Raw genomic sequence first — 15,011 nt, forward strand, 5'->3', positions numbered from 1 at the left:
TTAGCAAACATAATGTACTTAGGGCTTGTTCTCTTCAGCTTATTTTTCAGTTCAGTTCTTAATTTCCTTCTCTCATAAAATTCAGTTCAGTTCTTAATTTCTTTCTTTCATAAAATATTTAGTTCAGTTTAGCTCCAATAAGTTCAATTCAATTCAGCTCAGTTCAATTAATCAGTACGGGCCCTTAATTGCATTTTGTATAAGTGAGATCAATTTAGAAATTCTCTTACCAAAAACCAACTTATGGCATAATATGTAGAAAGAAAATTCCACCAAATAAGGGTGATATTATTTTCCATCACGATCCAGTTACCGTATATACTTTAACCTTTCACCATAAATACATGGTAGTCAATATGCATGGCCAACAAAAATAAAAAGTAGTATCTCCCAATTATGCACAACACGTGGGTTGAATTACTTATATTCACATAAACATTGATAAATTTTTTGAAACACTGGTTAATTATGTCTTGTTATAGTATTATTGAAGCACTATAAAATATAGAAGTATCTTTTTTATCTTCTTTTTTTTCCCACTGATTAAGTATATCCATAGGCCAACGTTAAAAAGGATGTCCTAATTTACAACTTTTGGCTGTTTACTTAATAATTTGAATCACTACTTTAAGGTATTCCTTTAGTTTAATGGGATCCAGCTTTTAAAAAGGGTCAAAGTGTATATCCTAATATCATTTCATATCTTTTGCTTTCTTTCAAAAAGCATATGATTTTAGGGTACATGATGTATGATCCTAGATCCTGTCAAACGAAGAGGACCAAAAATCGCATTGTTTTTAGAGTAGTTGTTACTCCGTACTTGTTTAACGTCAATACTCCATGTGCTCTCCACGCACCGCCATGGCGCCATTCCTTCTTGTTAGATACTTTGTGTAATTGTGTAACATTCGTCATGCTATTTTTTACGGGGTTTTTTTTTTTTTTTTTTATTATTAAGGATATGACACGATTTTACATATAAAAGTAATAATAATAAAAATTAGAGTCTTAATTCAAAAAAATGAGTTAGCTACTAGAACCAAATTTTTTATCTCATGTACTCACTAATCTTGATGTTCCTTCGTTTAGTTCTCTTTTATCCAATGTCCTGTATATACTCTTGCAAAGCCAACTTTAAATTCTATCACCTAAAAACACTTAAAATTTATAACACTTGTGTCATTATGAGAGCAAATTGGTAAATTTTCGGTGATTTCAGCTTAACATGCAATAAGATTTGTAAATTTTGTATACCACTTATTGAGACTTTATTATTATCTGATGTGTTGATAACTTGATATTATTCCAGTCCAATATTATGGATATGCTCTATAAGAATCGTAATTAGATATGTTATCGATTATCTTCTCCAAAAAAAATTTGACAACTTTTATTTCACAATGATTAACTATTGGCTAAAGCCTAGCACTAAAGTGCTTACTTGCATTGTTGTGAATTTTTGTGCAAGTACATAGTACGTAACACAGAAGATTTGATTATACGATTATTACATGCACTTAATTAGCCTACTAACAAGAACAAAAAAACAAAATTAACATCAATGAAAACAGACAATAAACATAAGAGTAGGTAATTAATAGGCAATTTGGCACCAAATGGTTGTCATTGACTAAATAAAGCTAGCTAAATATATGATTAGTCTAATTAAGCACACAAGTATAGCTAAGTAAGAACGACAAATTCCAATAATAAGAGCAGGGAGAAATTGGGAAAAGATCGACGAAAGAAAAGACAAGGATAGACTGTAAAATAATCAAACCCTCCCACTGAGTTAAATCTCCACAAAATCGCATATTATGGCCCCACCACCAAGCCCATCGATCCATTACCTCTTCATTTGTCAATCACACCATTTTTGCGGTACACTAGTCCTATTTAGGCCATTAGTATAGCCAATTATAGCTAACTATGACAATATCATTGAGACAAGAAAACAATAAAAATAAGGTTTCATTGTATCTGTTGAACATGCTTTTCCATCCCTCGGTTAATCTAAGATTGTCCCATATAGCCATATTAATATACGTGATATATACTTTGTATAATTTATTAGTCTCATATGTACATATTTTTCTAAATCACTTATTATTGTGTTTTTAGGGGGGAAAAAAACCTTACATTTTTCAAGCAAACTAATTCTAGCTCAAAGAAAGTGAAATGAGCTTATGGGGTTGTCTTGAGACGAAGGAGGGTGTGTACGTAATCGATGCTTGGGAGGATTGAGGAGTTGAAATTGTATGTATTTGTATTTTCATGTTCAATGTGAGAATAATAACTAAGAAGTTGTTCTATCTACTTGTAATTTATTTCATATATTTATACAATAGTTTGAATATACAAATGCGTGGTTTTAATTTTAGGTCAATTAGGTAGATACCATTCTTCTCAAAAGTTGGATAATAAAATAGGAAAAATTGCTTATTACGAAGAAATAAATTCACACATTACACAAATTAGGGCGTGTTATGTTCAGTGTCTACCTATTCTTCTTACTACCTCCGTTTTTTTATTACGTGCAATAAAGTAATATTTTATATCTCACAAATAATACCCCTTTATTGAACATAATAAAAAAATAATATAGTATATAAACTTATTCAATCTTATATAATTACTATTTAATTTTTATTTTCTTTTAAGGAATTCAATTTTATACGAGTATAAGTATACTAGAACGTACGGAGTAATAAACTCATTTTGCTTGTAATTGAACTTAGATGATCCGTAATTCTTATTACAACTCAGCTTGTTCACTTCAACTTAATTTCAGTTCAGTTCAGCTCCAATCACTTCAATTCAGTTCATTTCAGCTCCAATCAGTTCACCTCCTAATTTTCTTCTCTCTTAAAATATTCATTTCAGCCTAATTCAGTTCAGCTTCAATCAGTTCGGTTCAGTTTAGTTCAGCTCAGTTCAGTAAATGTGAATAGACCCTAATCTCAAGGAGTTTTTTTTAACAAACTTATTACCTTACGAGTATCTTAACTTAGGGCCTATTCCGATTTACTGAACTGAACTGATAGAAGCTAAACTGAACTAAATAGAGGTGAAATGAATTGTTTACAAGAGAAGGAAATTAGGAACTGAACTAAGGGCCTGTTCTGATTGTCTGAACTGAGCTGAACTGAATATTTTATGAGAGAAGGAAATTAAAAATTAAACTGAACTTATTAAAAGTATAGTGAAAATAACTTGAAGAAAACATACCCTAAATTAGAGCAAACTGAAATCAAACAGAACAGATCCTTATAACTTGAAAGCTAAGATGACACAAATTAAGAGTGTACATTGTTTCTTGAAAATAAAACAATGTAAACAAATTCAAGTAAATGAGGAAAGTGATCCCCAAGAGTCGATAAAATGGGGTCCCATAACGCAAACCCCGCGCCTTCCTTTGATACAACCTTTCCGCTTATCTCTCTCTCTCTCTCTCTCCTTTTCTCCACCGTCCGATCTCTCTCTCTCCATTTCTCATCCGTCCGATCTCTCTTCCTCTCACTACACTAAAACCCCCACACCAAAAAAAAAAAAAAAAAAAGAAAAAAGTGAAGTCCAGTAAAAATATAAAAAAGTAAAACCGATATTCTCAACTTCCTCAGATTCTCTCTCTTCTTCTTCTCCTTCTCCCTCTTCTTCTTCTATCTCACATCTCACTCACTCATTTTCTCTCTCCTCCATTGTCAGTTCACTCTGCTACATTTGGATCACACTTTCCCAGCTTTTCCTTCTCCCATTTTTTACTTCTTCTGATTTTCTCTCTCCTCTTTTCTTCCTATTTTGCCGACACCTCTTTCTCCCCCATTTTTCCTCAAGTGTTTCCTGCATTTCAACTTCCTTACCCAGGTAATTATTTTTCTTGATTTTTTTTTTGCTGTTTTTGTAATTTTTTTTGCATTTTTTTGTTTGATGCTGAAGTTCTTTAATCTGGAAAAAATTAGGCGTTATTTCAGTTTCCTTGAATAATGGCAGGAAATATGCGAGTTTGTTTTAGATTCTTTTTTAACCGCTCATATTTTTTTTATTTTTTTTTTCGGTGATAGATTTATTATCTATTAGTAAACTAAATTTATTAGACCAATCTAATTTTTTCATTACTAAGTTACAATTATGACATTAGAAACTCGAGTTGTCGACTAGCTTAGTCGGTTAAAGTCTTGCCGGGTAAATTCCTTCTATTGCTCGGAAAGATTTATGACACTTGGAACCTTGGAACATTGATAGATTTCCACGTTTTGGTATCAATTGATGTAATATTAATTGCATTGATGCATTAAAATTGGAATCTAGAAAATGAAGCTTCTTTTTTTTTTTTTTTTTTTCCCTATGATTTTACAATAATTGCAGTAGTTATTGCTATATAGGATATAGTCATATAGAGTTGTAGTTTCTAATTATATCTCATATATTCTCTTTTTCCAACTTTTTTTTTTTTGTACCCTTTAATAATTTGTGCTTCTTGATTAATTGGGATTTTAAATTTGAGAAAATGATAGTGGATTTTAGGTAGCTAAGATCAAATTAGGGGGCAAGGAGCTCTTTGTCATTTTGTACATGTTTTAAAAAAAGAAAAAAAAGTTTGCTTTAATTTTAATTATGAGTTTATCATCATCAGTTTGAATGGACCACACGTTTTCTATGCTTCAGGTCCATTTTTTTTTTGTCTTTGTGTTTGTGTTTGTATAGGTGGGTATTTGTGTACTTTTAGGTATGGTTTTACCAAATCAGTTGTTAATTTTTTGTTAATCTTTAGCAATTTTATGATGATTTGGTCAATTTGTCATAAAGATGATGTTTAACAGATATTTGTGGGCATGTTCATGGTGAGAGTTAGTGAAGTGGGAAATTGAGAAAGATGAGTAATTTGTAATTGTTGACTCGTATAATGTACTCGAGGATAGTACATTTTCCATCCGGAGTGTGATGATTTCATGGTTCCGAGCGTCTAGAAATGAAGAGATTATGGCCTTTGATTGCAGTGTTTAGTATGAAAAGGGGTTAGTGAGTATGTTTAATGTTTGTGACCAAGTATTTTGCAATATCCAATATGCTTGTAGTGTAGCGTGGTGTATTGAAAGTGAACTTAAGCTCTTTCAGAAGCTGATTCAGCTGTAGCTGATAAATAACTCGAATTGTGGTATGGCTTAGGAAATTGCTTGAGCAATGAGAAAGCATCTTTGTATTGTATCTTAGTATTGACTCTTGTGAAGATGCTTATCACCTAGTTCTTTTGTCATAGCTGATTTCAAGGACAGAGTAGTAACTGTTAATGTTTGCTATACCACTTAGATAGTACTTGTAATTTCTAATTGTGTAATTTTGAATTGTACAGGTTTGAATTGCCCTTGTTAGTAATATTCATCTTAATTTAGATGGGTTCACCTATTCCTTTGCTCATGTTTTTTGCTTTTGTAGATGTCAGTGTGCAGTTGAGAACAATGGCAGAATGTGGGACTGATTGCTGGACGTGACCAAATGATGTACTTCTTGTTAAGTGGATCTGACTTGTGCTGACGTGTATGTTTTATGGACCATCTTGGTGATACTAGGAGTATATCTAGGGATCGGAGATGCACAACGTCTCCAGAGACTAATTTTGTTCCTCGTACTCGTCAGGGTACAAAGTTGCGAGATATATTGTTGTCTGATAAACACAAATTGTCATACGCTGATTTCCATCACGAGATTACTAGAAATCCAGATGATTCCTTGCCTAGATATGTAGGTAGCCAACAAAGTCAGGTATTAGATAAAAGGATCTCTAAAGAGGACGAACTGGTCAGATACATGTCAAATTTACCAAGTTATTTAGAGAAAGGAAAGAATTTTCAGGAGAAAGGACTGAATGTTGGTGTCCTTGACTGGAGGCGCCTAGAAAAATGGCGGTATAGCCAAAAACAGATGCCTACAAAGCAAAGTGGGTGCTCTCCATCTAGTAGCACCACCTCTCTTTTTTCAACAGATGGCTCATCAACCCATTCTAGCAAAGGTCAGAGCTGCTCCCCTGCTCGTCAAAGGTTGCACCGTCTCTCCCTTGAATCTCCACTGGAAGCTTCACCAAAGGAAAACCATGTTGGAGATGCTAAATCTTCTTCTGGGAGAGGTCACAGCTGCTCTCCAGCTCGTCAAAGGATGCAACCTCCTGTGCCTCAATCTCATCCCCATAAGGTATATGCAGGGCGGAGACCTTTGCCAGATTCCGAGGTTTATGGTGGAAATACCCAGAAATTCCAAGATTCAACTGATAAGGTTGGCAACAATTTGAGCAGACAACAAAGGGTTTTTGGAGCAGTACAAGCTGTACAACCAAGTAGAAGGCAAGAGCCTGACTTGAAATCTGTCTCCGAAATCGGAAAACGACAAAACTTCAATAAGTATGAGGTTGGGGCGCCTTGGAAAGGAAAAACAAAGATTCAAATTATGGAATCTGCCAAAGAAACCATAAGGTCACAAGAAACGAAGTTGAGTGCTGCTAATCAAGAATGCTCCGGAAGGGAGAATTCAGGGGTTGTTGACATGCCTAGGGATCCATCGGAACATAGATGCTCTAGTTTGACTGCCATGTCTAATTTTACCGTGGATGGTCGATTGTCAGTAGAGCCATGTCAGAGGAGCATTTTAGGTGGAAACAATCTTGGGGCCCGGCTTCCTTCTAAAGATGACCACAGAAAGCAGTCTGAGCCATCTGAATCTTGTTCCAAGTCTCCAGATGGGGTCAGAAGGCCTTCTCAACAGTCAAATATGTCGCTTCATCCAGCTAAGGTAGCTGACAGTTCATCTAAGAACAATGCACAAGGGGTCAAAGGTGCCCCACAAGCATCACATATGTTATCATTTCCTGCTAGGATGCTTAGCAGCCCATCCAAGAGCAGGAATGCAGAGGAGAAGAAGCCCGTTGCTGGGTCTAGGAGTGCAATTGCAGTGAAGCCTTTTCCAGAGTTGGACACAAGAAAAGGTTCAGAGTCCATTCCAAAAGCAAGAAACCCATCTCCGATTCGCAGATTAAGTTTTGCAATGGGAAAGATGATTAAGAGTGCCGGTTCCAGAGATAACTCTCCCCTTCGGTCAAGTTCAAAAGAAACTGTTGCCAAATCTGGGTCAGAGGCGGTGGTCGCTTCTGTATCAATTGATAATTTTTGCAGTGATAAGTTGTCTACTGATAATAGAGGTAGGTCTAGTCCTTTAAGAAGGCTGCTTGATCCCCTTCTCAAGCCCAGAGCATCGAACAGCTCTGAGCCATCAAGGCCTTCCAGTGGTAATAAAATGGGTGCTAGTGATGCCCATCCTAATTCAAATAGCTCATCATCATTTCAAGCTCTTCTGCAGGTATCATTTAAGAATGGGCTTCCTCTGTTTACTTTTGCCACCGACAATGAAAGCAACATTTTAGCTGCCACTGTGAGGAAGTCTAGTGTTCCAGGAAAAGGTCATCATAGCTGGACTTACACTTTCTTTACCATCCGCGAAGTTAAGAAAAGGAGTGGGAATTGGTTTAATCAAGGAGGGAAAGGCGATGGTCATGGTTATGTTCCAAATGTTGTGGCACAAATGAAGGTTTCAGATTCCCCAAGTTTCTTTACCAAGCATGGCCAAGCGGGTAATTATATCACCAGAGAGTTTGATCTGTTTGCAGTGGATGTTGGGCGTGGAGATCAGTATGCTACTGACTTTCATCCAACTAATGAGCTGGCAGCCATTGTTGTGAAGCTTCCACAAATCATCACTGAAGGTGATAGTAAAGATGACCAGTCAAGCTATAACTGGCTAGACTTGTTACAAGATTCCAGAGAGAATTTGCAGGAGATGAGATCTGCTGACTCCAGTGATAATCTACAGCGTCAGCAATCACGCTTAAGTCTGAACTTCAGAACAACAGTCATCCTTCCAGGTGGTGTTCATACAGTACCTAGTAAAGGAGAAATATCAACGCTAGCCGAGAGATGGAGGTCTGGTGGATCATGTGATTGTGGTGGATGGGATTTGGGTTGTCAGCTGAGAGTGCATACAAATCATAAAGAATCTGGAATGTTTCTGAACAAGGACAAGTTTCAAATTTTCTCCCAGGTAACTATTTTCCTGCCTTTCACTCCATCTTTTGCACACTGTATATGACCTTTTGGTCGTAGTTTAATATGATTATTGACTTGGTTTTGTGATGAGTGCCAATTCTTTAAGGGTCTTTTAAAAGCAGCCTGTATCATTTAGGGGGTGTGGTTGTGTTACTTGTGTAGCACCAAACCATCGCAGCAGCAGGATCCTTATTGATTTGTGTACTTTTGTGTTTGCATTCTTTTTTCCCTCATGGGTGAAGTGAGCATTAGCCTTTTCTATTTAGTTTTTTTTTGAGATAAATTGAGCATTAACTTGAAAGTTAAAACAATTGTTTTACAGGGGCAAGATAACCAACCGGTATTGAGTTTGGCGTCATTCAAGGAAAGAATATACTCGGTGGAATTCAGTTCATCACTCTCACTTCTACAAGCATTCGCTATCTCTATATCATTTATAGACAGTAGAAGACCCCCTGAGATCTCAGAACCGAGCAGCAGTGTTGAAAAAATCAGTAATGAGGCAGGCCTTTTTGAGGTTGCTATGCGTACAAAGGCATCATATCAAGGAGAAGCTCCTGCAAGATATGTCTCATATCCACCCCATTCCCCTGTTGGGAGAGTCTAGGTTTTCTTACGAGGGATTTCACCGGGCACGGTGAAACTGTTGTGTTAGCTATGCTTTCTCATGCCTGAAAGTTCCCAGCATCTTAGAACTTCCTATAGTAATTAGATCATATATTTGTCCTTTTTTTTTTGTTCCCCAGGGAAGTTTATAGGGCAGAAAATGGAGGGATCTGAAAGTTTGGGGCAGGGAGGGATCAACTCCAGTAATGGATAAAGGTAGCAATAATTATCTTGTAATTAGTATCTCTTTTGATAAATAAGTTTCTGTAAAATAGTTAAAAAGGCGTTGGTTTGTACTAAACAAGTAGAAGTATATCTTCTTGTAAGTGTGCATTTTAGAGAGAGAAAAAAAGTATCTTCTAATAATGTACTAGTAGTACTTATTTAGAAAAATATTCAATTGTTGTTTTTGACTACATTCCTTGAGACATGATCACATGAATTTTACTACCAATTTTGTGCAAAATGGGTTGATTGATAATTTGATACAGAGTACAAAAATGATGCAGATGCCTTCATTTTTTGCTGCTCGGTTTCTGCATCCGCTTTCTGGTACCAAGGATTCCTGGCATGTCTTTGCTGTTTTATAATCGCACAACAGTATTAGACAATTAGCAAGGTGAAGATCACCACCATCCCAATCAAAATCGTCCATCATGAATTCTTCAAGCAATAGACACCCGCCGAAAATCACATTAAATTTGCAATTGTTCGGATTAAGTTCACAAGATCCAGTAAAAAAATGAGTCGAGCTTATTTCCGATTAACTTATCTTCTCTGAAGAAGAGGATTTTGAGACTCCAAAATGTTACTGATGTAAGGGGAGTTAGTGGACATAATATAAATCTACCCTATAACTTGAAAGTTGAAAGGAAAAACACTAGCAATTAATTAGGGGTATAATAAGTGGTTAGGAAAGAGTCCAAAGTCCAATCCGATCCAAACTTATCGGGCTGGATTGGGCTAGAAAAAGTTTGGATAAGATTGGAACTCAAATTTCAGAGTTCAAAATTTGTTTGGGCTGGACTAGGAGTTCAAATGTCCACAATTTCTAGGGTTACAGTACAAATATGTAAGTAAAACTACACGTCTACCCTTCTAAGTATTTGAGTTAAAAAAGGACTCGTGTATGTGATGATGAGTAGAGAATACTGAGAGTGAGGGATAGTTCAAGTGGTTAAAGCTTTCCACTCGATTTCAGGAGGTTCTTCCGTGTTTAATAAGTGTTACACTTATTATATACGAACGTGTTTTAATAAGGGTCTGTTCACATTTACTGAACTGAATTGAACTGATTGGAGCTGAACTGAACTGAATTGAACTGAATTGAATATTTTATGAGAGAGGGAAATTAAGAGTTGAACTGAACTAATTAGAGCTAAAGTGAACTGAAATGAACTGAAATTAATTAATATGTGAACATACCCTTAGCGTTATATACCGTATTTGTTTTTTAACAAAATGCTACTTGTATCCAATGTTCGATTAAAAAAGAATAGAGGAAGGACTCGCAAAAGGTAGAGTGTAAAGCTGAGCTATCATGCACACACGGAGACAGAGGAGTAGAAAAAGAGTAATTTTTGATAAAGAGAAGTGAAGTCATGCTTTTGCTTTTTTTTGTTATTGTCGGGGGAAAGCTCTGACGGAATATATGATGGGATTTTACAGACATCAAACATTATTATGGCAAAACAAGTATGACTTTTTATTCCTTTTTTTATTTTTATTCTTTAATTTTTTTTTTCCCTAATAAATGTTTGATTTTAATGAGATGGTGACCTAATTTGAGCTGGAAAAGTTTGATCAAGAGGGAAATGCTCAAATTAAAATCTTAGCTTGTGTATCAAAAAATATTTAAAGCTAAGGGTTGCTCTATTATTGGAGCCATATTAGATTATAAGGCATGTTTTCCTTTTGGCAATGTCATTTGCTTCCTTGTTACAATAATGCTAGCTGCCTTCTAACTTTTTCTTCATTATACTACGACATTAAAACTTAAATGGTCCATGCATGTTTGATATAGTGGCTCCGCAATGTTGGCGAACTCTTACATGACACGATTATATGATGCAGATTTGGCATAAAACTATTTTTCTGACGATTTAGGACTTCTATTAAAGCCGTGCTATAAATGATCACATTAATGAAGAAATAAAAATTTAGAATTGGAGTCAACATATCTTAAAATGGATAGTAATAAATCGTGAGGCAACTAGATGGCTAGATTCTTGTTTAGTTTGGTGTTAATGAACAACGTAACATCGATCCATTCCAATAAATTTTGTAACAATGAAAGGTGTATGGGTGGGTTGGAATGAAATTGAAGTCCCCACTTGCTGTTAAGGGAGATAATTAAGGGGATTTCGATTGAGATTTTTTTTTTTTTTTTTTTTTTTTTTTTTTTTTTTTTTTTTTGATTGAAAAACATTTGGCCCCACTACATCATGTGATAGTGTGCCTTATATTGGTTTTCACCAAATAAGAATCATATTTTGTGCTTTCATGAATTCATGGAGCTCCCAAATGCACAAAAAATATTGCTTTTTTAAGATACATTTCCTTTACCACCATAATATAGAATTAGAGCATCCACATTGACTAGCTACATGTAAATATAGCTCTGGATTGCCAAGTTATAAATTTTCAAACTATTTAATTTAAGCTACAACATCTATAATGGTAAGCTAAATTATTTTATAATAAATAAACCATAAAAATATTAAATAATAATAAATAAACAAACAAATTTATAAAATATATTAAATAAATAAAAATAATTGCATTGGGTAGAGTGAAACTACATAACTCTAACTACAATGACTAGCATATAGCTAGCAATTATTTAGAAATTTGTAGCAGGTCCTTATGCACAACCATTGTAGATGCTCTATTGTAACATAAAAATTACATTATCCAAAACCCAATTGAAATCCAGAATATACAACTTCCGTTTCTTATTATTTGTAACAAAAAAAAAATATCTTTTAGTTTTTAATAAATACTTTTTTATTTCAAATAATAAGAAGCGGAGGTAGTGTTAATTATTTATAAAGTATATAACGATAAAAATTATGAACAAATTATATTAAGATATTATAAAAGTATATAAATCGAGATGAATGCAATAGAACCATATAACTATTTAATTTTCTTAATTACAAATAACAATAATGTCAAAGATGGAATTGTTTCAATATTCATGAAACAATATACGAGTACAATGACGAGAAATAAATAAAATAAAAATGGATAATGTTTTCACACATTGTTGGCCGTTTTGGTCAACTCTTCTAGTGTAGGGTTTTTTAAAGCTCAAGTCCTTTTTCCGCCTTTACCCATGTTTGAATACTTACATGTGTATTGATGTCCATGAGCTTGAATTATTAATATGTTTGCGTACGTATGAACCAGAAATCTAGATTCCTAGGTGGGCCCCATCTTGGTACGTGAGTTTCATTTAAAGTTCTTACACACACTAAAAATAAAATATGTTCATAAATATCTTTTAATAATTGATACTCCAAATTAATGTTGTACTAATTACATTGTAGTTATTGTACTCTATTTGATATGGAGTAGATAAACGACTAACAAATGGGATTTATCACTATGTTAGCATAATTTGGGATGAGGACTCCTCACCTTTCCATTCAATTCATAAAGGGCCTAACTCGTTAATGTAGGCTCATGTGTGATTTATGAAAGGTTTTTGCCCTAATATATCATTATTCTTACCTAAAAAATAAAATAAAAAATGTTAGTGTATTAACATACTGTATATTATACCTATAAACACGTGATATGTACTACAATTTTATTTTATTTTATTTAATTTTTTTTTTAAATAAAAATAGGTACAACGATGATTGCAAAGAGTGCATAGTGCATACTAAAGCCCTGTTCTTTTGAAATGTTGGACAAATAAAGTAGAGCAAATATTAGCAGAGCAGAGCAGATTGAGTCAGCAGAACAGAGCATAATAGAGCAGCTCAAAAAAACAGGACCTTACTTAATTTCCAAATATTTGTTATTGATATTACGGATACTATTTACACATAAATTAAGACAATTAAAAGATATAGTGTTAATCATTTGGTGACGGAATGAGTGAAACAAGTAGATGAAGTATAATGAAGGAATAAAATATAGAAAACGTAAAGAAGAACTTGATGTAGTCAAAGTAAGAGCATCATAGATATTTAATTAGTACCAACCAAATGAATATAAGCTAATGCCTAATTGACTAAATAGTCTAACGAGCAACTACAAAACTACTCCGTGTCTACTTCGTACAAAAATTGACCGATACTTACTTGTAAGAGCTTTGATATGAATATATGATCATATGAGAGGGTGGTGGGTGAGTACTGAGTACCAAATGTGATGAATTATGGTTGTTCATTTCAGCTTAATTTTACTTTAGTTCAGTTCAACTCCAATTAGTTCAGTTCAGTTTAGCTTTCGATTTCCTTTTTTAATAAAATATTCATTTCAGCTCTATTCAGTTCAGTTCAGTTCAGTTCAGTTCAGTTTTAGTTCAGCTCACTTCAATAAATGTAAACATGCTCTTAGTGGAAAATTGAAAAGAATTAAAGATTTCATCAAAAATTGATTGCAAAAGGATGATGAATTAATTTGTTTCGTACTTGTCAATTGAAAGACAATGATACAAGTTTTAAACATTAATATTTACGATAAAGAGAATTTCATAAATAAAGGCGATATTAGAAATTTAGAAACTAAGAAAGTTAAATATGTTGATTTTACTTTAAGAGTCCTTTGTGATAATAATTAAAAAATTTAAATCATAATGTTTAATTATAGAAATCGTAGAGCAAAAAATATTTCCAAGCATAACTTTTTTTTAGTAGGTTGGCCACATCGTGTGGTCGGTTGACACACACCAAGTATCCTTTGATCGGCGAGTAATCTCTAACCGACTTGGTAATTCTTGATTGACTTAGTAACCTCTAATCAACCAAGTAACCACGACTGAGTAAACCCTGACCGATTTAGTAACATCTGACCGAGTAAGTAGGACCCCTATAACACTAACAAAGTAACCCCTATAGCATTAACAAAGTAACCCGTTCTCCATAATAATTGGCCCCACTGCACGGTGTGGCCATTCACATATAAAAGTTTGTGAAAAAACAATAGATGGTCTATTAATTTTTTTTTTTTTTTTTTTTTTTTTTTTTGGGGTCTATTAAGTTTAACTTATTAGGTTGTTGCACTTACATTGTCTATCTAAATAATTAAAAAGATTTAAAGTGCTCGTTTATGGATCTTACCAATGGCAAATTATCTCTTATTTACATCTTATATGCATTTATTTACTTTATTTTCCTAATATTTTGCAAACATGTATTCACTAATTCAATTATGCATATAGAAGAGAATCATGTTTCCATATTTCATCCATATAGATTCCATAAATAAAAAATTGCTTAGTCTAATTAATTTAATCAATAATTTTGACTGTTGTGTTACCATTATTTCATATTTTTGTATAAATTACTTGTTTCTGTCTGATCCAGACTTCCCCAAGAATTCGGACTTGAGATCTTGATACTTCTATCGGCAAGCTGAGAACCTACACAATGAGAAGAAGTTAGCTAACCCCGGGGTGGTCCGGGGATAACCACTCCGATGATAAAGTCAGAAAGTGTTTTAGAAGAGAAGATAAGTAAGAGAGAGAAAGTAGAGAAAGAGAGAGAGTGAGAGAGTGAGAGAGTGAGAGAGTAATTAATCCCCCATTAATGAGGTCTTACCTACTTATTTATAGTAATCTACCTTGACATGTGGTTTTCACCCATGCACAACCTTTTGTGCCAAGTGTCGAGTTTCTGTTACCACGTGTTAAATTGCGACAGGCCGACATGTCCTCTTTCTGCAACATATCAGCATCTTCTTGTGATCTGGTCATGTGCCTTCGCAAGATATCGGTCATGCCCAGATATCATCCCATACAATTAGCCCCCCAAGTGAGGACGTATGATCATTCATCATCGTGCGCAGTTAATTATGGGAGACAAGCTGAACCTATCAAAACAAACTTTGGGTTCCACATCTCATTCTTCAGACTCTTCCTTAAATTGGAAATTTTATTGTAACAACGTTTCTTGTACTCTGTCAAGTACTGCTTACTAACAAAGTTTCATTACTAATCTTGCCGTTGTCATAATTCATTTTAATCGCTTGGCCGGTATCCAGGCAAATTAACTTCTACATATTCATATATTTTTAAGCTCTATGTTCTTTTGCTGAGAAGTGTTATTTTAATTTGCTACTTTTAGTACTTTTATTATTACTATT

General features: G+C 34.2%; 1 protein-coding gene across 2 annotated transcripts; it reads left to right on the top strand.

The window, feature by feature from the left end:
• The first annotated feature begins 3,534 nt into the window (after positions 1 to 3,534).
• LOC145570053 (uncharacterized) lies at positions 3,535 to 9,129 on the top strand. 2 transcript variants are annotated; one of them, XM_081629037.1, is made up of 3 exons: positions 3,535 to 3,864; positions 5,434 to 8,082; positions 8,410 to 9,129. In XM_081629037.1, exons 2-3 carry the CDS (start codon positions 5,545 to 5,547, stop codon positions 8,692 to 8,694), a joined length of 2,823 nt encoding a protein of 940 aa, XP_081485163.1. In that variant the 5' UTR covers positions 3,535 to 3,864; positions 5,434 to 5,544; the 3' UTR covers positions 8,695 to 9,129. The 2 variants fall into 2 exon arrangements, with proteins under 2 accessions (XP_081485163.1, XP_081485164.1); XM_081629038.1 differs by lacking the exon at positions 3,535 to 3,864 and adding an exon at positions 4,694 to 5,015.
• Positions 9,130 to 15,011: the final 5,882 nt, after the last annotated feature.

This window comes from Chenopodium album, chromosome 12, assembly GCF_948465745.1.
Source record: "Chenopodium album chromosome 12, dcCheAlbu1.1, whole genome shotgun sequence".
Taxonomy (NCBI): domain Eukaryota; kingdom Viridiplantae; phylum Streptophyta; class Magnoliopsida; order Caryophyllales; family Amaranthaceae; genus Chenopodium; species Chenopodium album.

What these genes read in the sequence shown, in the direction of transcription:
- LOC145570053 (XM_081629037.1), top strand. Translation starts at nt 5,545, where the DNA reads ATGGACCATCTTGGTGATACTAGGAGTATATCTAGGGATCGGAGATGC. An exon ending in AGTTTCAAATTTTCTCCCAG is followed by an intron (nt 8,083 to 8,409) that starts GTAACTATTTTC and finishes ATTGTTTTACAG; the next exon opens with GGGCAAGATAACCAACCGGT.